Source organism: Prosopis cineraria, unplaced genomic scaffold, assembly GCF_029017545.1.
Source record: "Prosopis cineraria cultivar Desert tree isolate PC_DT_omini unplaced genomic scaffold, ASM2901754v1 PC4, whole genome shotgun sequence".
Lineage (NCBI taxonomy): Eukaryota > Viridiplantae > Streptophyta > Magnoliopsida > Fabales > Fabaceae > Prosopis > Prosopis cineraria.
In genome coordinates this window covers 39603019-39628276 of record NW_026555335.1, presented here as the reverse complement: position 1 = coordinate 39628276, position 25258 = coordinate 39603019, and the positions used below count along the sequence as shown (strand labels likewise).

At 33.6% G+C, this 25258-nt stretch overlaps 2 protein-coding genes across 5 annotated transcripts; both read left to right on the top strand.

Annotated features, from left to right (window-relative positions):
• Positions 1–1835: 1835 nt before the first annotated feature.
• Positions 1836–14013, top strand: LOC129308365 (probable Ufm1-specific protease). Of its 2 annotated transcripts, XM_054949445.1 has the most exons (13): positions 1836–2129; positions 2289–2645; positions 3084–3352; positions 3529–3616; positions 3729–3904; positions 10668–10758; positions 10986–11108; positions 11263–11310; positions 11379–11455; positions 11681–11769; positions 12576–12687; positions 13005–13107; positions 13313–14013. In XM_054949445.1, the coding sequence occupies exons 1-13, from the start codon at positions 1949–1951 to the stop codon at positions 13540–13542; spliced, it is 1944 nt and encodes a 647-aa protein (XP_054805420.1). In that variant the 5' UTR covers positions 1836–1948; the 3' UTR covers positions 13543–14013. The 2 variants fall into 2 exon arrangements, with proteins under 2 accessions (XP_054805420.1, XP_054805421.1); XM_054949446.1 differs by lacking the exons at positions 3529–3616; positions 3729–3904.
• A 930-nt stretch (positions 14014–14943) lies between these two features.
• LOC129310135 (pentatricopeptide repeat-containing protein At5g50280, chloroplastic) lies at positions 14944–17940 on the top strand. 3 transcript variants are annotated; one of them, XM_054952001.1, is made up of 3 exons: positions 14944–15800; positions 16188–17525; positions 17608–17940. In XM_054952001.1, exons 1-2 carry the CDS (start codon positions 14992–14994, stop codon positions 17506–17508), a joined length of 2130 nt encoding a protein of 709 aa, XP_054807976.1. In that variant the 5' UTR covers positions 14944–14991; the 3' UTR covers positions 17509–17525; positions 17608–17940. The 3 variants fall into 3 exon arrangements, with proteins under 3 accessions (XP_054807976.1, XP_054807977.1, XP_054807975.1); XM_054952002.1 differs by having other exon boundaries at positions 17604–17940; XM_054952000.1 differs by having other exon boundaries at positions 16188–17940.
• The last annotated feature ends 7318 nt before the right edge of the window (positions 17941–25258 follow it).

Genomic DNA, 25258 nt, shown 5'->3' with positions numbered 1-25258 from the left:
AGAAAACTTTCAACTATTTCACGCATATTAAGAAAAATTAATTTTTTTAGTATTATAAAAAATGAGGTGTACTTTCATTTTTACTCTTGATTTTGAGTAATAATACAACTACATTAAATGCCTTCACACTAATCAAGAAGGGTAAAATTAGAAAAGTTTGTTCAATTATTACAAGATATCCTATATTGTGGACCAAAAATTACTTTTAGAAAGTATTTTATAAATAAGATCGGAGGGAGTGGGATGTTACAATACTCTCCTCCTAATAGGAATTTTATCTTCAAAATTCAAATATCCAAGCAATGCACATGTTTGGAATAGGCACGAGTATCACTACTCCATCTTTCCTTACCCCAACCTCAATATCGAAATTTTTCTCCTCTCATAATATGTTGACTTGGAGGATAGTTCTAGTTCTCAAATTGTCTATACTTTACATCTTTAATCCCCTTTTGTTCTATCTGGTGGATCAAATTTCTCCTTAACTCACATCTTCCACCTTTTCAAATTTATACTACATTATAAGGGTTTAAGATTTTTCATACACAATATTCTCTCCATAACCACCTACAGTGGTGCTAAAATTATAAGTTATATTAAAGTCTTGTGAATTACAACCTCATTCCTCATTTAAACCCTTGTAATTTTAACCTACAAGTTGTCCAATGACGCCACTCTCAACTCTGGCAGCACATGCCTACATAAGTCTTATTATGAAATTTACGAGTAATATATTTTCATCTTCCATTAATTAATAGTTCCAATATTTTATAAGTAATCGATTGAGTTCATATTAGCAATATTTATTCTTAATTAACCTTAAGTGATTTTATTTACGACCTCTAGCTCCAATTCAAAAACATTAGAGGCAATCAAAATTTACAATAACATCACTAGTTATATATTCATTTACACATTTAACAAGTAAACTTTTAGGTAATCATACATTTTAATATATTCACAACGTTTCATAAACATAGTGGTTATATATATCTAAAACCATATAATCACAAAAATTATTATTTGCAATTCTAATATTAATTTTATAAAAGATATTTTAAATAAATATAATTTTATTTTTTATTGATTAATAAAGTTATTTTTATATTTTTAAAATTATTTTCGAGTTGGGCCAAAACTTATCCCGAATTTCAGGCAAGCTGATACCTAAACATACACCTTGGGCAGGGACATCAGTTTGGGGTGAAGCTTGACCCATGCGCACTACATGCTATAAATTTTTTGAAGTATTATAAGTGAATTTTACTGATCTGCGGCTAATTTTCTTTAAATACTAAGGGCAATGGCCACTACAAGTGGATAGTTATAGGGGGCTAAACTTTTTTGCTTATTTTTTGAATTTTACTATTTTTATTAATAAAAAAGGTCGAGTATCGTATAGAAATTTCAAATTGTTTAAAATCACAAAAAAGGTTTGACAAATATAACAGTAACAATCGCAAAAAAAAAAAAAAACTGGGATTCAAAGTTTATTAAAAAAAAAAGACTCTGGTTCAAAGTTCAAACAAGAGACAAGAGGAGAGTTGTGAGTTCTGACACAAAAATAAAATTCCAAGAGAAGATTAAATAAGTAAAAGATTAAAAAAAGAAAAAGAGAAGAATCGAAACAAGGGTTCATTTAATAATCTGTTCTGATAGAGTGATAGTAACATATTTAAAAAACTTAAATATCATTTTAAAAAATAAAAAAATAAAAATATTTTTTAAATGTTTTGAAATTATTATTTTTTAAAAATAAGAGAGAATATAAAAAAAATACATGAATTTATTATTATTATTTTTCATTTTATGTTTTACGAAACACCATTTTTCATTAGCTATATAACAAAAATCAGACAAGAACAAACCGCCGTCGAAATGAACCGATGATCTCTCCTTGGGTGTTACTAGAAAGCATCGCAGAGAAGTATCTACGGAATCTGAATAGATGGGGGCCGTCAAAATTCTCTGCCCAACGATCGTCTTCCACAACGCTGAATCTGGTCCCGGAATCCACTGGCTCGTCGGATCTCCATTTCTCCCGCCACTCACCATCGTCTCCTCTCTCAGATGCATCCACGCACTTCCTTCCTCCGACTCCACTTCTCCAGATTTACGCCAAGAATCAGGTCACTATTTTCTGTAATTCATCATCACTCCTCGCTTTCGTTGGGAACCACTCAACTTTCCTGCTTGCTCATTTCTAGCATTTTTCAAATTCGTTTATTTCCGGAGGGGGGGGTGGGGAACGATTTCAGAAGATCACATAATTTTCGTATTCTGAGCAGAAGAACTTCGGACTTTGATAATAAAAGGATTTGAGATCATTGGAGCCTTAACCTTTGGAAACTTCGGTTTCGAGAAAAATGCTCATAAATCCATCGATGCTGCTCGTGGATTAAGGAAGCTTCTTTATGGAGAAGGCCAATGTGAAAATCAACCAGTGGTAGGAGCAGTTGCAGGTTTAGATGCCAGTGACATACGGTTTTTTGTCTCCGGGAGCGGACATGAAACAAGCCTTGAATCTGTTACATCAGTTGCATACGAAGATCATCCAGAGAAGTATGTATGGGAGAAGGGCTGTTTGATTCGGTGCGAACTTCCAGTTAAGTTGCCGGTGTATTACGCCGTAAACAATCCCCGTGGTAGGTTTCCTGGCATCACCAATTTGTTTTGATTACTCTAACCTGTAATTGAGCAGTCTAGTGATTGAGCTTTATATTGTATTTAGATAATTAGATACTATACGATAGCCTTCCTCTTTGGAATCCATTGATCAGCTACTTCATATCAATGGGAGATTGGTGATGATCTTACTGGAAAATGCTTGAGGTGTAGTTTGCGATGCTATTGAAGGAGGGAAACTGCGGGAATTTGTTGCTAGGGATGTTGGTTGGTGAAAATGATAATAATTGTTAGCCATAAAAAGGCTAGCAGTAGTTTTGATGGTTTAACAGAAAGAAATTGTGTTTCAAATTTTGCAACTATACCTGAGTAATATGAAAACATTGGTAAACTTATTTTTGGTCTATATTTTACCACATTGTACAGACAGTATTTAATGGATAAATTTTGTTGCACAGATATTGAGAAAGCATTTTCTCGTGCAACTGAAGCTGTTATTGCCAAGTTAAGAGATCCACGAGCGGTGTACATGTTAGAGACATCAAGCAAAGCCTCCGTGGACCAACCTCCACCAGCCATTATCCGAGGTGTACAATTAGACTTTAACACAGATCTCTCCAAGGCCTGGCCTTTGGCTGTAGGAGATGATGACTATGATTCAAATTCGTTGTCATGTTCTTACTTTTCCTTGAAAAGTAAAGCAGGCATACCCATATTTTCCGTGGAGGTAAGAAAAATGATTGGCTTTTTCTTCTTTTTCAAATTTTCCTTCCTTTTAATATTTTTCCTAATATTATCTGGTGGAACTTGATGATGCTGTTGCTTGTTTGTTTGCTTTTGTACGTGCTTCATAAATAGTCAAATGGCTATTGTATCCATTTTGTGAGACTTTTTTCTGCTTAGAATGCAGATAGCATCCAAGTTAGTGTTCTCTTTAATAGCTTAGAGAAGTCCTCAAGTCCTGCTGCCCCTTTTGCCGAGTATCTTCCAGGTCAGGATTTGAGGGCCATACCTCCTGTCAAATATCTGTTCATTGAATATATGGATTTAGTTTTGAATTTGTTTCTTAACTTTCTAATTGAATATTAAATCATTGCTTTCAGTCGAGGAAGAAGCCAGACTACTCGTAGTAGACATTAAACTTGATATACTCTGCTATGCAGCAAAGGAGCTCTCACTTAGTTATGCAGTTTCATGTTTAGTCATCCCTGGTTTAGTAGACCAGATAAATACACTAATGAACTTATTCTTGCCCAACCTTTTGGAAAAACACCCTCAGGTGAGGCAGTGCATTCTCATTCTGTTACAAAAGCTTTTCATGGTTCTATGCTTTCACGTTTCAGTTTAGAACAAGGTCCTAATCTAACAAAGGGAGCTACTATGGACCTGTCTCCATGTTTCTTTACATGCTCCTGGAGATAGGGTGATCTTATATGAATATTTCTGAACCATTTTTGTTTTTTTGGACTTCTCAATGGTCCATAGGCAGGACCAGAGTGGTTACATATAATAGTATGCCATGAACTTAGAAATATATTTCATTTTGAGATCTGTTGAATTGTTGTAGAACAGTTCTGATAAGGTAGAAGGAGAGAGAGAGAGAAACAGAGTAGGGAAATAGAAAAGAGAGATAAGAGATGAGAGAGAAGAGAGAGGAACCAACTATATTTCTGGGATTTTCAATTTAGCATAGCATTGACTCACATTTAGGATCCCTTTATATAGGCTTCTTTACTAATTATTCTAGCAAATCCTAACTATTAACTTCCTAACTAACTAAAACTATTCATTCTTTATTTCTTTACATATCAAGTTCAAAGAGTAATTAAGTAATACAACAACAGCAACCACAACAACTACTAGCCTTATCCCATTAGGTGGGGTTGGCTACATGGATTGTATAATATTATTGTACTCTATCATTTATCAAGTTTTTAGGAATGTTGTTAACTAAGAGGTTTCGATCAACAACTTCCATAAATGTTCTTTTTGGCCTTCCTCTACTTCTCTTAACAGGGCTCAATTATTTTTTCCACTTTCCTTACCGGTGCCTCTCGTGGTCTTTTTTGTACATGTCTAAATTATCTCAAACGGTTTTCTACCATTTCTCCCTCAATAGGTGCCATGCTCTCTTTTCTTCATATGTGCTCAATTCGGATTTTATCTTTACATATATGCTTGCACATCCATTTCAACATTATCATCTTTGCTATTTCAATTTTATACTTTTGTTGTCCCGTTAAAGCCCAACATTCACTATCATATAACATAGTTGGTCTTATGGTAATTCAATAAAACTTTCCTTTAAGTTTATTAGATATCTTACGATCGTAAATAACTTCTTTAGCCTTTCTCCATAGAGTAATTAAGCAATAACCAAAACTATTTAGTGAAAAGAATCAGATCCATGGTACCTTTGTTTGCTAAGGATTATGACTTATGAGAGTGTAAATGCTACTGGATACAAAACCTTTTGGAACCTATCCTTATAATACAGTCTCCTAGCAAAGAGAACGAGATGAGAAGTATCAGCCTTGGGTGTGCATGTCATTAATTTTCAAAAAAATAATATTTATAGATGTCCCTATGAATAAGAAATTATTTGTGTTTGTATTTCATGCTTTATTCACTCAAAACAGGGTACATATATAGATGCTACAGGAATGACCAAATCTGATCGTATCGAGCAAAAAAACTAAAACAGGAAAAATCCCATATATTTGGGGATATAAAAATAAATAGCAATATTCTAATAACCAGGTTATATTAGGTAACTAGGGCAGACTTTTCTAATGGGCCCAAGAGACAACAAGCCCACTTTCAACACTCCCCCTCAAGCTGGTGAGTAGATATTGATCTTTCTTAGCTTGCTTCTAAATCCTTTGAACTTGTCTTGAGTCAATGATTTTATCATTACATCAGCAATCTGTTGGCCTAAAGGAATATATGCTAGGTCAATTATTTTTCTCTCAATTTTTTCTCTGATGAAGTGCTGATCAATTTCTACATGTTTCATTTGATCACGTTGAATTGGATTTTTGGCAATTTTTATGGCTGACATGTATCACACCAAACCTTGATTGGAGAATTCACATCCATCTTCAGCTCCCTTAGAAGTCTGATAATTCACATTCCTTCACATACCCCTAAGGATAATGCTCGATATTCAGATTCTGCCGAGCTTCTTTATGCAAAAGGCTGTTTTTTACTTCTCCATGTCACAAGATTACCCCACACATGGGAGAAATACCCAATAGTAGAGTGTTTATCACTTTTTGAACCTCCCCAATCTGCATGAGTGAACATCTCTATACTTCTAGAGTTACCTTTCTCAAAGAACAAGCCTTGTCCTAGCATTTTCTTTAGGTATTTGAGAGTCCGATACACAGCTGTCATATGTTCTGTTTGAGGACTACTAGAAAACTGACCTACTACACTTATAGGATGGCAAATGTCAGGTCTTGTGTAGGACAAATAGATTAATTTTCCTGCCAATTTTTGGTATCTTTCTTTGTCAATTGCTTTATCATCTGGCCTAATCATCAATTTTTGAATAAGCTCCATAAGTGTGTGTACTGGTCGAGCCCCCAACATTCCGGTTTCTTTTGGCAAGTCAATAACATACTTGTGTTGAGACATGCTAATCCCTTTCTTGGTCCTGGCTACCTCCATGCCCAAGAAGTATCTTAGATTTCCAAGATCCTTGATGTCAAATTCAACAGCAAGTTTCTTTTTTAAGTTGACAATCTCCTCAGCATCATTTCTTGCGAGAACAATGTCATTCACATATACAATAAGAGCAGTAATTTTTGAACTACATTGTTTCACAGATAAGGTATCATCTGCTTGGCATTGAGTATATCCTTGTTTCTTTATTGCTTGATTGAACTTGTCGAACCAAGCCCTTGGAGACTGTTTTAGTCCATAGAGAGATTTGAAAAGTCGGCAAATTTTATTTGAGTTTCCCGTGTTCCTCAAGCCTAGAGGTACCTCCATATATACTTCCTTCTTGAGATCACCATTTAGGAATGCATTTTTAACATCCAATTCATGTAATGGCCAATCTAAATTTGTAGCAATGGATAACAGGACATTAATAGTGTTAAGTTTAGCTACTGGAGCAAAGGTTTCTTGGTAATCAATACCGTAGGTTTGTGTGAACTTTCGAGCAATCAGACGAGCTTTGTATTTATTGATCGTCCCATCTGGGTTCTACTTGATTGTGAAGACCCACTTGCTACTCACAATTGATTTTCCCTTAGGTAGCTCTGTAAGCCTCTAGGTTTTATTCTTGTGAAGAGCTTGTAGTTCCTCATTAATTGCTTCCCTTCATTTTGGATTTGCTACAGCTTCATCATAACTTTTGGGTATTTTGAGCTTCTCAACATTAGCAACAAAGGTTCTTAGATGAGGAGACAACTTCTTGTATGAAACATACCTGCCAATGGGATGTTGAGTGCAACTCCTTTTCGCTTTTCTTAAGGCAATCAGCCAGTGTACATCTTCCAGACTTGGTTCAGGTGCAGACTCTTGACTTTGCCTTGTTGTAGCAATGGACTCATACCCACCATGTTGCTGTTCAGAGGCATTTAAAGGCTATTCCACCATAATCTCAGCTGAATTTGTTTCAGAAACAAGATTCAAAGGCTCAAATGGATTAATATCTTGAAATCTGGACCTGGTGGATAAAGATTCAGTGCTGGTAGATAGTGAGAGAGAATTTTCTGGGCTGTTTTCAGAAGGAAAAGATAAGTCTGATTGGGAATGAGGTATTGAAGTATGGGGCTCATGCTGATCAAAATTAGTGGAATAAGCTTGCTCGGTTTCACAAATGATCCATTCATACTTAGAGATCTCAGAAGTCTTCTCCCCCTGAATGGGTGATTTGGAAAAAAAAAACTGATTTTCAAGAAATTTGACATTCATAGTCACATAAACCTTATTAGTAGAAGGAGAAAAACATTTGTAGCCCTTTTGGGATGAAGAATATCCCAGAAAAATGCATTTTAAGGCATGGGAGTCAAGTTTACTTCCTCCCTAAGTGTAAATAAAAGCAGTGCAGCCAAACACTTTAGGAGAAATGGATAAAATTAAAGGAGAATTAGGAAAATGTTCAAGAAATTTCTTAAGAGGAGTGGAAAGATTTAAAGGTTTAGAAGGCATACGATTGATTAAATATGCAGTGGTAAGAATGGCATCTCCCCAAAATCTATTAGGCACATTGTTGTGCATCATGAGTGCACAAGCAACTTCAAGAAGGTGCCTACTTTTTCTTTTAGAAACACCATTTTGTTGTGGAGAATATGCGCAAGACGTTTGGTGATGAACACCATGTAAGTTACAAAATTTTGTAAATAGAGAATTCAAATACTCCTTTCCATTATCACTCCTAAGAATCTAAATTTAAGTTTGAAATTGAGTTTCGACTAACATGTAGAAATTTTTGAAAATAGAGAAAACTTTGGACTTATTCCTCATAAGAAAGATCCATGTTAACCAAGTGTGATCATCAATAAATGAGAAAACTTTGAGCTTTAGAATTAGTTTCAATTTTAGATGGACCCTATACATCACTGTGGATGAGAGTAAATGGCTTAGTGGGATTGTAAGAAAGACTAGGATAAGAATTGCGAGTTTGTTTAGCAAAGTGGCAAGTTTCACAATGGAAGTCAGCAATAATTTTATTACTAATATTGGGAAACAAAGCTTGCAAGTAGCTTAGACTAGGGTAGCCTAACCTAGAACACCACGAATGAACATCATTCATAGACATAGAAGTAAAGACATGAGAAATATGTGCTTTTGATACGGTTCCTTGAAGATAATAGAGTCCGTGCCACTCCTTAGCATTGCCAATCATCTCCCCTAAGGCCAAATCCTGAAAAACACACCCAGATTTGTCAAAAACAACAAGACAATTAATATGATGTACAATTCTATGCACAGATAGCAAGCTGCACTTAATGTCAGGGACATAGAAAACATTTCTTAATATTATTCTTTCAGAAATGATCATTATGCCTGTTCCCATAACCTTAGCAAACTGCCTATTAGCTACTTCCACCACATCATGTTCTTTGAATTCAGTAAATTCAAAAAAAAGCTCCTTGTAACCGGTGATATGATCTGTAGCTCCAGAGTCTACTATCCAAAAGTGGTTAGAAGAAGAAGCACCACTAAGTGCTTAAGTAAGGGTAATACCTACTTGGGCTAGAGTAATCAAAGGGATATGTGTCTCACCAGAAGCAGGAGCAGGTTGATTGCCATGTTTGTCTAAGATTTTTCGAAGGACCAGAAGCCCTTCTGTACTTAAAGACTCATTATCTACTATAGCTAGTCCCACCATCATGCCTTTATTGTCACTTCTCGGTTTCTGTTTGTTAGAGGGCTTACTGTGTAATTTCCAACAAACTTCCCGAGTGTGACCCTTTTCATTGCAATGATCACACCATTGAGCAGCTTCATTCCCTTTGGAACCTTCTTGTGTTCCACGAACAGCCAAGGCCGAGACTTCTTGAGGAAGAGGAGAAGTAGAGATAAAAGAAGATCCTATTAGAGATTTAGTGAGTACCTTCCGGCTTTCTTCACATTTAATCATGTTGAAGGCTTCTTCCAATGTTGGCAGTGGTTTAACACTCATAATTTGGCCACGAGCATCTTCAAATGAGCCTTTAAGGCGCAAAAGAAACTCATAACAACATTATTGGTCAACCAGTTGCTTGTAGTATAACTCATCTTTAGTGCACGACTAGGTGTGAACCTCATATAGGTCGATTTGCTGCCATAAGCGTTTCAGTGCACTAAAAAATTGAGTAACAGCGAAATCACCTTGAACTAGTGGCTGTAGTTGATGCTTGACTTGAAAAATGGCTGCTGTGTTCTCTCTAACAGAGTAAGTAGTTTTGGATGAGTCCCATATCTCTTTAGCAAAAGTAGAAAGAAGATAATTCTCACTAATTTTTGGCATCATCACGTGAATCAGCCAGGCCATCACCAAATTATTCTTGGCACACCACTTGTCGTATGTAGGCTCGGAAGGATTCGGTGGTGGAGGAACCCACGTTAGGTAATGTTCCATTTGTCGACCACATATGATCATCAGCATGCTGCAAGACCACTGGAGATAGTTGTGCTCAATGAGACAGTGCAAGACAGGATGTAGAGCGAAGTCGGACTAGCCCATCGTGGTAGACGATAGACCTTCCCCAATCGAATGCGTTCGTAGAGGTGACGAGTTCGCCCTTGTCGAGTTCGATCGCAGAGAAGAATCCACGTTTTGTGGCGAGGACCTGTGCCAGAAAACCCAATGCTGAACGATAGTCCATCACACCATTGAAAGCTGTGATACCATGAAATTATTTGTGTTTGTATTTTGTGGTTTATTCACTCAAAATATGGTACATATATAGATTCTACAGGAATGATCAAATCTGATCGTATCAGGCAAAAAACTAAAGCAGGAAAAATCCCATATATTTGGGGATATAGAAATAAATAGCAAATATTCTAATAACCAGATTATATTAGGTAACTAGGGCAGACTTTTCTAATAGGCTCAAGAGACAGCAAGCCCACTTCCAACAGAATGTTAGTGTGATCTATTTCAGTTAGTGAGGTGAAAGAGAAAAGATCTTCGTTTTAGTGAATACTGTTTCCTGCTGATATCTATTTTTTGTGCTTTTTTAATTATAAGAAGTGTCTATAGAAGTTAGACAAGTCTTGTAGGTCAAAAAAGAGTTACCCTGTTAACAGATGTCCAACTTCTTGTAGTTGTAGTGCACCCAAAGTGTGAGGTATAGTTGTGAGGTTGGAGTAGAATGAGTATAAATAAAGGATATTGGGTCAGTTTTTAACGTACAGCAACTGGGTCTTTCAATAATTTATTTATTCTTTTCTACCTAACCTTTGCTTTGTTTTGTTCTCGAGATCTATTTTGTTTCATTTTTTTCATATTAGTTTTTTACCTCACTCACAGCATGCTTACAAACTATTATTCTTCTGATTAATTAGCAAATTTAATTAGCAACTTATTTTATTTGCAGCTACTTCCTTATCACTTTGACCCTCCTGGGGTTTTGCATCCAATTACTGTTTTCTATGAACTAAGTTTTGGGGAGACAGAATTAAAGCAAGGTATGCTGTTGCACTTTCTAATTCCAGACATCGAAGTTTCTTGCATTGTTATACTATTCATTATCTTGATTGGAAAATAACTGAATAAGGAGTATGCTGTGTTTGGCATGGAGGTTTGCAGAGAGGAATATATATCTGTTTAAATGCTTTTGCTTTTGCTTCCTTTTCTTCCATTTCTGATATGTGTGAATGATACTGATTTGTGAATTCATTTTTGCTTTCTGAAGTTGAAGTTAGAAGATCCTTACACTCAAGGCTAGGATTGCCTTATGATCGGCCCCTTCTAAGAATTGCTAATGCCTTGGATTTTTCAAGATTGAAAAGCAGTGGGAGTGAGTCCCTGCTGAAGGGTAATAATAATGTGCAAATAAAAACTTCTTTATGCTCTAGGTGATGTTAATTATGGCTGCATCTGCTGCTTTCCAGTTAAGTTTTTTAATCATAGCATCACTTATTTCATTAACCATGCATAAACCTTGGCATTTCTTTTGGGGGCAACATCAGGTTCTACATTGCTCAGGGATGTACATATTGGAATACCTAGCGGTGGAGGTAAGTTGCCTGTTTTCTATATTAATATAATTATTCCTTGCCTTGTGATTTTGTGATTTTTTATGCAGTTGCTGGAGGGATTGTTTCCCTTGTACAAGGTTCCTATGAATACCACCATTATCTTCAGGATGGTTTTAATGATTCGGTAATTTCGACCCTGCTGCATTCTAATGATTTTAGCATGTCAAAATTACATGTTTATCTCTGGTAGGTATTTATGCAAAGCACACACTCCATTAGTCATTGTTGAGATATTTTAGATAGTCAGCTTTGTATGCTCCCAAGTCCCAATAGGGATATCACATATTACTGCTTGGATAAATGATTGCAAGATCATCATTGTCACAAAATTAATCACTCAACTTTGTAGGGTTGGGGTTGTGCTTATCGCTCTCTACAGACTATTATCTCTTGGTTCAGACTACAGAATTACACATCTATAGATGTGCCTTCTCATAGGTATTTACCTCTAATGATTTTATTTTGTTTTTGGAATGGTGGTGGTGTGGAATGTGATAATTTCTTGTGATATTTCTCAAGTTTATCTTATTTTCAGTTGTTGGCTCTTTATTCCTTGAGCTTGAGGCTCTGTTGTGTTCTGGTTCTGTGTGCAATTGATTATTCAAATACTTCATAGTTTCTAATTCAAACTAAACAGTGTGGTCATTCTTGTTCAATGTTTACTTGTCAACTAATGGCTTTATATAATCACGTGTCATTAAGCCTGTGATAGAACCCTGCCGATATAACAGTAAATAAAGCCAGAAAAGAGACAGCAGAAGAAATAAATGAGGGGAAATGCTGATGTTTTTCTATTATAAATCAAAATGAACCGAATTAGTGTTATATGAGCCCACTGATTCTGGCAAAACCCTATTCCCGTTACAACCAAACTGAAATCAAAACAGACAACTCAAGAACTGATTCACAGAGAAACACTAACGCTGAACCATTGGCATTCGAGAGGCCAGACTCTCCTAACCACACTCACAATGCAAAATAATCCATAATACCCCTCCTTACCAGCAGAGAGACTAATAAAACCCAAAAAAATAACATGCACCACTCCCAACATAGGCTAAACCCCTAGGCAGCCCCAAAAACATCATTACAACAGTACTTACTTTCCCTTGCACTCAGGATCCGTAGGACCAATGCATGATCCAGCAGAGTTTTGTTCTTCCACCCCTTTTGTTCCCCTTGATTTCCTCCTATATGTTTTTGTAACTTTATCAGTTCTATCAGCCTGATCTACGACTTTTCAGGGAAATACAGCAGTCACTTGTTGAGATTGGTGATAAGGATCCCTCTTTTATTGGTTCAAGAGAATGGATTGGTGCCATTGAGTTGAGCTTTGTTTTAGAGAAACTTCTGGGTGTAAGTATACCATTGTTTCAACTGCTTGTAAAATTTGAGCTGTAGTGTTACAATATTATAGTCACACGGATGAGGTTGGGTTCTTGGGGTTGGCTCAATTGGACATTGCCTCCACCTAGAATTTAGATGTACTCTTTAATGCAAAACAGGGTGCATAAACATTGATCTATTTCATAAAAAGTATATGCATCAGAAAATTTCCAGTGGTTATATGAGAATGCTTTGACCTGTAGCATGGAAAAAGGTTTGCTCATTATTTTAGATTACATAATGAACAATGTATTCTTTGTGGTTTGCCTGGGCTCTCTCTTTATCAGGTTACTTGCAAAGTAATCAATGTTAGATCTGGAGCCGAGCTTCCAGAAAAATGTCGGGAGTTGGCATTGCACTTTGAGACCCAAGGAACTCCTGTTATGATTGGTTAGTAGACGATGTACTCTGTGTTTCATCCGCCATCTATGTATATGTTACTTTTGATGTGGGGAGACTTGAGGTATCATTAATCACGTTTTCTGGTTATGATCACTACAAAAGTAATTATTTGCCTCAGCTGCTCCCGGAAAATTTTTGGAAGGGGGGAGGAACAAAAGATATGTCTTTCTCAGCACTTGAATTTAAAATGCAGGTGGCGGTGTACTTGCTTATACACTGTTGGGAGTGGATTACAATGAAGCAAGTGGAGACTGCGCTTTTTTAATTCTTGATCCACACTACACAGGCACGGATGATCTGAAGAAAATAGTGAACGCGGGCTGGTGTGGGTGGAAAAAAGCTGTAGATAACAAGGGAAAGAGTTTCTTCTTGCATGATAAGTTCTATAATCTACTGCTGCCGCAGAGGCCCAACATGGTTTGACAGATATTCATGAGAACTAATTCCTCATCTGTAATATTTATTTTGCAGCAGACGATTAACATTTCAGATAGTTAAGTTAAATGTGATTGGGAATAGAGTAAATTAGATGCCTCAATTTTGAGTTAGTGATGTTCCATAATTCAGTTTCTGCATCTTTAGTAAAATGTATTGCTCTCATATCGAGTCGGATTTTGTGGGATTCACTTTGATACGTCAAGGATGTAGGCAAACCCTTATCCACCTCAGCCTGAAGAAAGCAAGATATCCCCAATTGGAGACCTGGAAAGCTGCTTCAGATATTTTCCGTCTGGACACTTGTGGTTATTCAATGTCATAGGAGTGGACCATAAACAATAGTACCTCATCAAGCATCTGAAGTGCCCACCTCTTGCTTTGGTATGTTAATCCATTCCTCTTGATGTTTTCCCAGGTACTGGAAGTTTATATGAAAACAGGTTCCCCCTTCAATGATGCCCTTGTTTTCATCTGCAGTTTTTTTTTTTTTTTTTCCGGTCCTCCAAGTTGGAGTAGTTTGCACATGTTGTTTCTCGAAACTATTTGACATTAATGCGAAACTCAGGCATCAGATGAACTGGCTGATCCTGCTGCTGGATTTATGCGAAACTATTTTGTTATTGGTCATGATCAACAAGGATCAAGGACCATTGCCAGAATGAAAACATTATGGAGAAAAGCGTAAGCTAAACCGTTGGACTTTACGGCCAATAATAATGACTCTTTGTTATGTGAATTGATTTATGTTGACAAAATCTCTTACTATACAAGGTCTCTTGAAAATGATTGTTAAAAAAGAAACGTTATAATCTTTGTTAATTTATTATCGTATCTTTTTTGTTGTCCAAAAAAAAAAAATTTTCATCACAGTGGTATACCATTTATTTTTTAATTTTTAATTTTGATAAGATCCGTTTGAATTCAGTTTTTTTTTTGTAGAAAAAAATTATTAATTGATGATACTAATTTTATATTAAATCAGCATGGCCATCTGCTACGCTAGATGACAAGCATAAATCGAGAGAAAAGTTGATCGGGGAAAGAGTTTATGTGGTGGTTAGTTTTGTATGATTTCCTTCTTTTCAAACGTCAGCTTGCCTTCTATATTTGGAAAAAAAAAAGGAAGAGAAAAAAGTAATTTTTAAATTAAAAAAAATCTCTGGTAAAAAATCTTTTGGATAAGTTCTCTGACTGATCAAATTTCACCATGTATTTTCTTTTTTTGTTTTCGGTCGAAAAAATTTCACCATGTCTGTTAGTACTATAAAATGTGGATGTATGTATAATAAACGGCTAAAGATTAAAGAAAATCCACTCAAATATTTTTTTCCCCAACTAAAACTTGCCTAAAATAATAATTTAAATAACCGCAAATGGACTTAACAAGAACGCTCAACTCCAAAAATCAAATGGGAAGATAATCTGTGTAGAGCCATGGCTCTCATCCATCACCAATTCCTACCTTCCCGCATCTTCGTTCGCCGTTTTAATTCACCTCACAAATTTTCAAAACCCTCCCTGTTTTTGTGCTATAAAACCCCAAACTTGCTCTCGCTTTGTGCTCCTCATTCTTCAGGCCCCATTTTTCTTCCGTTACTCGAAGAAGAACAAAGGGATGAGGAGGAGGAGGAGGAAATAGACGCAGTGGCAATGCGAGAACAAGTAGAGGACCCAGATGATCCTATTTACAGATTCTTCAAGTCTCGCGCTTCAACCTCTGACCAAGACCCTCAACACGAAGGAAAATTAACCCTCCAGAAGAACCGTCGCGTTTCATGGCATCTTGCTTCGGATGCCGAGTCTGTTGAAGAAACTGAAATTGATTTGAATCCCGACTACTCGTTTGTTGAGGAACAGGAGGAGTTACTGGAGAGGAAGGAATCGCCTGGGGGTGTGGTTGGGGAGATTGTTCAAATTGCAAGAAACTTGCCGGAAAATCTGACATTAGGGGAGGTTTTGAACGTTTACGAGGGACGCGTTGATAAGACAAAGTGCCTCGAGGTGTTGGGATTTCTTGGGGAGGAAGGTCGTCTATTTGACTGTATGTATTTCTTCGAGTGGATGAGATTGCAGGAACCATCGCTTGTTACGCCTCGGGCATGTAGTGTGTTGTTTCCAGTGTTAGGAAGAGCAGGCATGGGTGATAAGTTGATGGTTCTCTTCAGAAACTTACCGTCCAGCAAGGAGTTCAGAGATGTTCGTGTTTATAATGCTGCTACTTCAGGTCTTTTATATAGTGGGAGGTATGAAATTCTTGGAGCTTTTACGTGTTCTACTTGTCTAGAAGTTAACTTTTCTACGCATTTCGTTTTGGTGCATTTTGTGGTGGGTCATCATGTCTGTAGATAGATTGTGGAACCTTTCCTGATATTTGTGTTAATTTCTCTCTCTTAACTATCTCGTGCAATTTCTTGTTGTAGAATTAAGATATTGCAGATAATCTCATCTGTGTAAGGATCCAGTGCCGCTTCCAAACTTCAAGCAATGTGCAATTTTAGAGAAAATAATTTGAATTATTGCATTCAATTCGTTTCTTGGAACTTGATATTTTAAAATATGACTTGGGTAGCATTTCCTTTCAAATCTTCATATCTCAAGACTTTTTATTGATGCTTGCCTCGCTATCCTAGGTATGAAGATGCCTGGAAGCTGTATGAGTCAATGGAACATGATAATATACGTCCAGATCACGTGACATGCTCTATTGTGATTACAATAATTAGAAAACTTGGCCATAGTGCAAAGGATGCGTGGCAATTTTTTGAGAAAATGAACAGAAAAGGAGTCAGATGGAGCGAGGAAGTCTTTGGTGCATTAATCAAATCATTTTGTGATGAGAGATTGATTAAGGAAGCTCTGATCATCCAATCAGAAATGGAAACAAAAGGAGTCTCTTCAAATGCAATTGTGTACAACACGCTGATGGATGCATTTATTAAATCCAACTACATAGAGGAAGCTGAAGGTCTTTTTGTTGAGATGAAAGCTAAAGGGATTAAGCCCACTGCAGCTACATTTAACATTTTAATGTATGCATACAGTAGAAGAATGCAGCCTCAGGTTGTGGAGAAGCTGATGGCAGAAATGGAGGATGCTGGCCTGAATCCAGATGCCAAATCATATACTTGCCTAATCAATGCATATGGGAAGCAGAAGAAAATGAGTGACGTGGCTGCTGATGCATTCTTGAAGATGAAGAAAGCTGGTATAAAACCCACTTCACATTCTTACACAGCTCTAATTCATGCTTATTCAGTAAGCGGTTGGCATGAGAAAGCTTACATGGCGTTTGAAAACATGCAAAAAGAGGGCCTCAAACCCTCCATAGAAACCTACACTGCTCTCCTTGATGCATATAGGCGGGCCGGGGATACCCAAACATTGATGAAAATATGGAAGTTGATGATCAGTGACAAAATTGAAGGAACGCGGGTTACATTTAATACTCTTCTTGATGGATTTGCTAAACAAGGCCACTACGTCGAAGCAAGGGACGTAATATCTGAATTTGGTAAGATTGGACTGCACCCAACAGTGATGACATATAATATGCTGATGAACGCCTATGCAAGAGGAGGGCAACACTCAAAGTTGCCACAGTTGTTGAAAGAGATGGCAGTTCTGAATCTAAAACCCGATTCAGTAACTTATTCAACAATGATATATGCCTATGTTCGCGTAAGAGATTTTAAAAGGGCATTTTTCTATCACAAGAAGATGGTCAAAAGTGGACAAGTCCCGGATCCCATCTCTTACAAGAAGCTTAGGGCGATTCTGGATGTAAAAGTTGCCACTAAAAACAGGAAGGATAGGAGTGCTATACTGGGGATTATTAACAGTAAGATGGGCATGGTTAAAGATAAAAAGAAGAAAGATGAGTTCTGGAAATACAAGAAAAAACATACCAAGACATCCCAGTTTGGTCCCAGCGTGCCGCGAGGGAAACATTGAAATCCCCCTGTAACATTGTAAGTTCAATTTTGCCTCACTACTGATTTCTCTGTTATAATGCCAATATGAGGATCTTCATGATTTTAAGTTTGAAGATAGGTACCAGGTATGCCATCATCCAGCCCGTGCCAAAAAGTGATGTTCTTGTTGGTGTTTTTGAGTTAGCTGCAACCTGCAACTTAGTGTTACTAGTTTCACTCCTGTGACTTACTGATTTTGTCCCTAATTAAATGAATTCCTAGTTCCTAGTGCGGGACCAGAAATTTTATGTATTTGGGTTTGTGAGAATGGGCCGAATCAGTTCGATTTGGGCTTGTGACCTTTCCTTCTTCCAATGGGTGGGGCAGTGAAGTTGGAGTTGGGCTATGCATCTCTCCCTCCCTCCCTCGCTTTATAAGTAAAGGAAAAAATAGTCTTACATAGTTTGAATTATTAAGCTTCTCTCTTATGCTCGAACTATATAGGTTTTCCATTTAAAAATTAAGTTCATGTTTTTTTTTTAAAAAAAATTAAGATATATGATCACTCTCACAAGTGTATGAGATTGCAATAATAAATTACTCGAAGTATTTCAGGTGTCGAACTCACCTAGAAATTATACTTTTATTAATTTAAATAATTAATAGTTTAAGAAAAATAGATGAAATGAATGATTTAATGAAAACATAAATAATAAAAATAAATTAAAAAAATAATGATGAGGAATGAATTAATGAGTGATTGAGAGTTGGGACATTTATCATTTGTTGGGATTTATTGTTAAAGATTATTTATCAAATTTTTTATGAGACTAATTGAGGAATGGATATAAATAAGTTAAAGTTAAAGAGCTGAAGTGTCTTTTAAAAAAGGACTGAAAATGATAAATTAAAAGACCAAAATAGTTACTATAAGTCTATTTGGATCACCTTTAAAAATACATTTAAATTACTTTTAAAATATGTTTTTGTCAAATTCAATAAATAATTGAATCTTCCTTTTATATTTTTATCAAATGTAAATTAAAATTCAAACAAGTACTACATTTGGCATGTCTACATCCTATTACTTATTCTCTCTGTTTAAATATAACTAAATTTTAATTAATTTATGCAGTTTTTTTTTTACCTGTTTTTTCAAATCAACTCGCACGGTTTAAAAAAATTAATCCTATCTAATAATTATGTCTAAAATTAAAAAGTTTAAACTAAAACGTCCTTGTAATAAATCCTGTATTTTCCCTTTAATTTAATGATAATATAATTTAATGAACAACAGTTAAAGAACGATCTGATAAATACTTCTTGAAAATTGTTTTGCTTATATGAAAAAAAAAAAACAGAAAAACCACATGAAAGTTTGGTTTATGCTCCATCTGTTTTTTTATTATAAGATAAACTACAATACATTTTATTGTTTTTAGTATAAGAGAAAATATAAAATTCAAGAAACATTTATTAATTTTTTTTTCAAATTGCCCCTCAAAAAGTTAAATTTTATTTCCACAAAAAAAAACTTGTCTCATTAGTCACAAGGACATTCTAATCCAAATTTTTTAATTTTAGATATAATTATTGAGATTAATAGATTTTATTAAATTGTGTAAATCAATTAAAATTTTTTTATATTTGAGAACTAAAGGAATACTTTCAACATATTTTATTTTTTGATTGTTTATAGATATTCTTTTATAAAAAATAATCGTATTCAAGACATGATCAAGTATTAAGTATAAATATCTCTTTTAGTAAGATTTGAAATCTTGTTTCACTAAGTTATGAGACTTTAGCCTATTTCATCAGACCCAATTCCATTAATTTTCAACATATTTTTTAAAATTAAAGAAAGTCTTAAAATTCATTATATCTGTTTTAGAAATTAATAAGCTTTTAATTTTATTCATATTAAATGTACATATTTTTAATATTTTTCTCACTAACATTTAATTGAAGTAAAAGAAAAAATTTATGATAAAAAAATTATTTTCTCTCTGACTGAAAGGGTGATGTGTGAACATGCATGATGGAAATATTTTTTGATAAAGTAGTGGAAATATGAAATAAGGTTGCAGAAAATTCCGGTATAGACCAGATACAACGTGTGCTAGCTTCATGCCTTCCCTTCATCATGGTAGAAACCAAGAAGATAAGATCAAAACTCAAAAGATAGGGATGCAACCCATGAAATCAGATTCATTTTAATTTTTTCTTAAAAATATAAAAGTTTATTATACTTAAGAGAGAAATTACAACCAAAGATTTATTAATGCACTTGATGATGCGATTCCGTACAATCATTGCATATTTTACTCGAGTTGGTTTTATTGCTGCCCATTTTGGAAGCATTAATTCGTCATTAATATTATCTCGCGCATGATACAAGTGTCCGATTTGAATATCATCGATTCCATTTAATCTTGACATTATTATTAGTAGTGTTTGGCACTCAATATATTTAATCTCATTTGATGATTTTTCTATGAAAATTATTGTGGGTCCCATCTTATGAAGTTTAACTCTCTTATTCTTACTATATGTAATTCATCAACGATACATTACAATTTGAATTTATCTGTCTTGAATTATAAATAATGGAATTATTATAGTTTTTTATAATTATCATATTTCATTAATTAGAAATGTTTAAAAGTACGTTATAAATAGTAGTACCACCCTGAATGCATTTTACTAAGAGATGTTTAAAAACTTTGACACAAATTAATAAAATTATTTAAAATTAAAATTAGTTACTTTGATTAAATATTTTCGCATTTTTAATAATTTTTCTCATATTAGTGTACTGTACTGCTGCTTCTTTCTAAATAATTAAGGGTATTTGAAAAAAAAAACAGATAGTTAATACTTCCAAAAATACATAAAACCTTTTATAAAAAAGAACAAAGAATACACTCTAAAAGTCTCTGATAAAAAAGACAAGAGGGAATTTGATACATGCTCCTTCCATTAAAAAATATAAGGTATTTTGAACCGAATTTCTTTCCTAATAAAGCAATTACTTATTTTCAAACAAACTATATTTTTTCATATTTACCTCTATTTAAAAGCGTGTTTCACCGTATAATAAAGCTAAAGTGATTTATTTAATAAGGATATTTTTGAAAAAAGTGCAATGATTACACTTTAAAAAATTAAAAATACCTTATATTTTTTTAACATCTGATCCTTCAAAAAATGTCTTATATTTTTGAACGAAAGGAGTAGATATAATCCATTATCGAGAGCATGGTTGTTAAACTCGGGTTCATCTTGGGAGCTCATCACCCAATAGTTTATTCCATTTTGTTGATCTGAAACTTGATAATTTTTTTCCCTAATAGAAGCAAGCAAGAGAAAGGGATGAGATTTCATTGATTCTAAATTCTTAGCATCTACAGAGGGAGGGGTTGACTATATTTTACATGGATGTTTGTATCTTTATATTAATGAATGCAAATATATTTGTTCATCACTCAAAGAACCTATTTTTAAAAATTTTTCATTCGAGTAGAGAAGAAAAAACAAGGATTGAATTTAAAATTTTTTCTAGAGATATCTATTTTTAGGGAGAGATGGATAAGATAACCAGATATAGTAAAGTAATAAGTTCTAAAAAAGCTAAAGCATTGAATTATTGATTGTGTCTTAAAGACCTTTATGTCCATGCCCCAATCTACACCCCAGGAGAATGTGCACTTTTAAAAGATCTTTTATATGGTGTCCAATCCTAGAATTAAAAATAATATATTTAATAAATAGATGAAAATATATTTTATTAATCCTCATCTTCAAATTGTTAATATAAAAAAAATGAAATATTTATTTGAAAAACAGATATCTTTTACATGCAACTATTGAGATAAACAAACTAGTCTAAATTTGGAATGCCAATTCCAAAAAAATGCACTTCTATATCCAAAAAACAAAGATTCATTTAGGGTTATGAGATTTGAATGGTCCAAATTTAATGTATTATTTGAAAATTTTATTTTATATTTATTCAAATATAAAATTTATAAAACTTATAAAAATTATAAAAAATTTTAATAAATATTTTTATCATCAATTTGGTCTAGATTTAATTAGAAAGGTTTAATTTAATATTAAAATTTTTTATATATTAATTTCCCATATGTACTCTACATAGTCTAATTTAATATTTCAATTTTTATATTTTGATTTTTTTACCAACTAAATTTTTATATTTTGATTACTCAAATGTAATATGCATAGTCTAAATTTAATAAAAATATAAAATATTTTTTTAAAAAATTACAAGTTAAAATTTTTAAATTTAAACTATCCAGAGTACATCTGAACAATCAATATACAAAAATTTTAATATTAAATTAGACTCTTTAAATCAAATTTAGACCCAATTGATGATAAAAAGATTTATTATAATTTTTACTAATTTTTATTTTAATAAATATAAAATAATCCATTAAATCTAGACCATTGAGATTAAAATCTGGATGTCTAGATCTCATCACCCTAATGAATACCATGGCGATCATTAGGATGATGAGCGCCCAAGATGAATCTGTTAAACTCACAAGTTTAAATAAACTTGTGACAAGAATATAAATTTGGATTATAAACTTATAAAAATTTACCTCTATGAATAAAAGACCGTTAACAGAATATGATTAAAGAATTAAAAAATAAAATATCATAATTTAATTTGGATATATTTCAAATGTAAATCATTGCAATTTGTCATAGTTAGTATAGAAATTTTAAAATAGGACAACTTTTAAGAAGAAAATTTTTGGTATTTCTTGTTTTCCTTTTTATGAATATTAGTTTTTACTTTTTGAGTTTTATTTTTTCTTGAATTGGCTCCTACCGCTTGTATGAATTGAGTTTTACATGGCATATATCTAACTCACTCAGCTTCCTCAACAATCATTACTTCTCTAATGTTGAAGAAGATACTAATGTTTACAGGGAAGGGGTGGAAATAACTTTGGTTGTTGCCAAAGCCTTGCAATCTAAAGCTCGTGGAGAGCCCATATCTAAATAGTGAGTACTTGTTTATCAAAAAAGAGCCTTGCTTGGATTTGGATTTTAAGTTGGTGGATTCAAAGTAGGAAGCTTAAGAGCATAACAGTACTTACATCGACAATGTTATGCTAGAATAGAGCAAGAGTGCATAGATTCCATCCCTCAACAACTATTACTACAACATGGAATTGACTAGGTATAAGAATTTCACCTATAGTTTCAATTCATTACATTGTAGCCTTGATTTTAGCTAACACGAAAGAGTTTGGGTATCATCTTTTGCCACGAAAGTCAGGATGGTTCCAGATGGGTATGTGGTATCGAACAGTTATAGTAAAGATGATGATGGGGAGTGAGAATCAAACATTATAGATATCAATAGTTGATAGGGAAGTGAGGGTATTGAGGTACACTAAGAAGAGGAAGAACCACAAGTTCAAGAAGACTATTTGATACACTTTTAGGAAGCGCATGTGGAAACAAGAACCAAAATCAAGGGTAGATTCACCAAACGATCGATGGTGGACCACTTGGTACAAGAAGAGAAGGAGGAGGTTGAGAATGAGGAGGTTAAAATAAGGAATCAGACAAGTACAAAGTCTCAATCTAAAGTGGTAGATGCCACATGTGCATGCCAACTAAGCATAATAAGTTAACTTAACAATCAACATTTGAAGCTTGTTAAAATTGGGTAATAGTGCTCTCTTTTTCAATAAATTAGGAGCGACATTGCACTTTTCCTTACTCTAAGGTACCTGACACCCCTCACGTACTATTTTAGGGATAAATTTCCAGCTTTACCTAGAGATATAATATAAGTTAAAATAGAAATCATCTAAACTTTAATGAGAAATGAGATTTGTATTCTAGAACTTGGTTACCTTAAAATTTAAAGGGGGCTTCATATATCTTATCTTTTCAGTCTTAATAGGTAGATTGTGTATAGATCTAATATCTAGGGTAAAAGTGTTTCATGCTAAAATTCTTGGATTTTAAAATTATTTTAAATCAAAATGGTTCAAGAAAAAGATTCATTGAATAAATAAAAAAAATCACTATCATTTAAGAAAATCAATTAAAAATTTTAGAGGAAAACTTGTATAATTAGTCTTATAGATTTAAGGTGCTTATTTTCAATTAAATCAAGATATGTAACTTTTTATATATTATTTATTTTACAATAAATTCTTATTATTAATATTATTAACACATTAAAATCTACTTGTCTTGATTTTATTAGATAAAAATATATTAAATACATAAGGCCAAGTATGGGAATGAAAAATGATGTAAAGAAAAAGAAATAATTAAAAATATTAAAGATTCAAGGAGATTTAAAAATTAAAGATATTTTGTCTTATTAATTATTAATATTTTATTTTAATTGTCTTAATATTTGAATTATTGTTATCTTTTAGTATTTATTGTTATCTTTTCTTTTAATTTTAGGGTTCTAAAATTTTCTCACATATATTTCTAGGCTTAAATTGACACTTATAAATAGCATCTTACTTCATTTACTTGGTAGGCGCGCTTATTATTAAATTAGAATTGCTATTGTGTTGCCTTTCTTGTAAGTTTCTTTTTTCTCTCTATATTCTATCTACTCTATTCTTTTCTCTTATAGTTTCCTTCTCCTCTTTTTCGTTCTACATTATTTGGTATCAAAATTAGGTTTCCACTCTACTTCTATTGCCAAAACTCAACCTTTCATTTCAAAGCTTTTCTCTAACACTTTCACACTATTTTCATTATTTTTTTTATTTGTTTAAAGCCTTTCTAGAGCCAAAAATCATCATATAAAAGTTTGTTTTAAGATAAAGTTTCTAACTTAAACTCCTTAAATTACTTAGTGATCCTAAAATTTTGGAGCTTTTGATTGTTGCAAAGGTAGTTATTATGCTACCCCTCGCTTTTTCTAGTTTCTTTTGAAAGTCCTTACTCCCTCTTGATGATTTTACCTTTAGTTTTTCCTTTTGATTTGACTCTAAAAACTTAATATCTTTTAATCCTTCCTCTCTCTTATAATCTTAGACACATCCATCTTACATACAGTTTGGCTCTATATTGAGTCAAAAATCTATCTAGGTTAGTTTAAATTTCTATTGATTTCCCTAAAGGGTTTCTAGGCCCTTAGAGGTCATTGTAAAAACTTCACTCACATTGTTACTCATTTATCATGTATGATCCTTGAGGAATTTTTAAGATCCTAGAAGGTTAAATTCATTGAATAAGGTTTCCACCTTACAAGTGAGGGCAACTTGAGAACCTTTTTTTCAAACATGATAGTAGACCTTCCTTTACCATCTCAATTTTGTTACCTAGAATTTAAAAAAGAAAAAAAAGAAACCACTTTCAATCATCATGTTATGGGCTTATTCAATTATCAATTTGATTATAATGACCATTGTCAATATGATTATATTGATCATCGCTAGTATAATTATATCAATCATCATTAGTGTCAATATAAGTATGATTCGATTGACCAAGCAGATTTAGATTTTATAAGTTCACATCTCAAAAATATAAGAGATAAAATTGATAAACTCTAAAGCTCCCTTCAACCAACATTAAAAAAAAGGGCAATGCCATCAAGTTGAGAAAGAGAAGTCATATTCAAAGGAAACAACAACTAATCTTATTGATAGTGTCCTAATTAAACCTTATAAGGACCATAATATTTTGACTTCTGAAAGAGATAATATGCTTAACGAAGACCATATACTTATATCAGTGGCGCTAGAGAGTAATAGCATTGATGATCT

Excerpts from the sequence above, each read along its gene's own strand:
- LOC129308365 (XM_054949445.1), top strand. The coding sequence starts at position 1,949 with ATGGGGGCCGTCAAAATTCTCTGCCCAACGATCGTCTTCCACAACGCT. Across the intron at positions 3,353-3,528 it reads TACCCATATTTTCCGTGGAG|AATGCAGATAGCATCCAAGT; the intron begins GTAAGAAAAATG and ends TTTTCTGCTTAG. Across the intron at positions 13,108-13,312 it reads AGGAACTCCTGTTATGATTG|GTGGCGGTGTACTTGCTTAT; the intron begins GTTAGTAGACGA and ends TTTAAAATGCAG.
- LOC129310135 (XM_054952001.1), top strand. The coding sequence starts at position 14,992 with ATGGCTCTCATCCATCACCAATTCCTACCTTCCCGCATCTTCGTTCGC. Across the intron at positions 15,801-16,187 it reads GGTCTTTTATATAGTGGGAG|GTATGAAGATGCCTGGAAGC; the intron begins GTATGAAATTCT and ends TCGCTATCCTAG.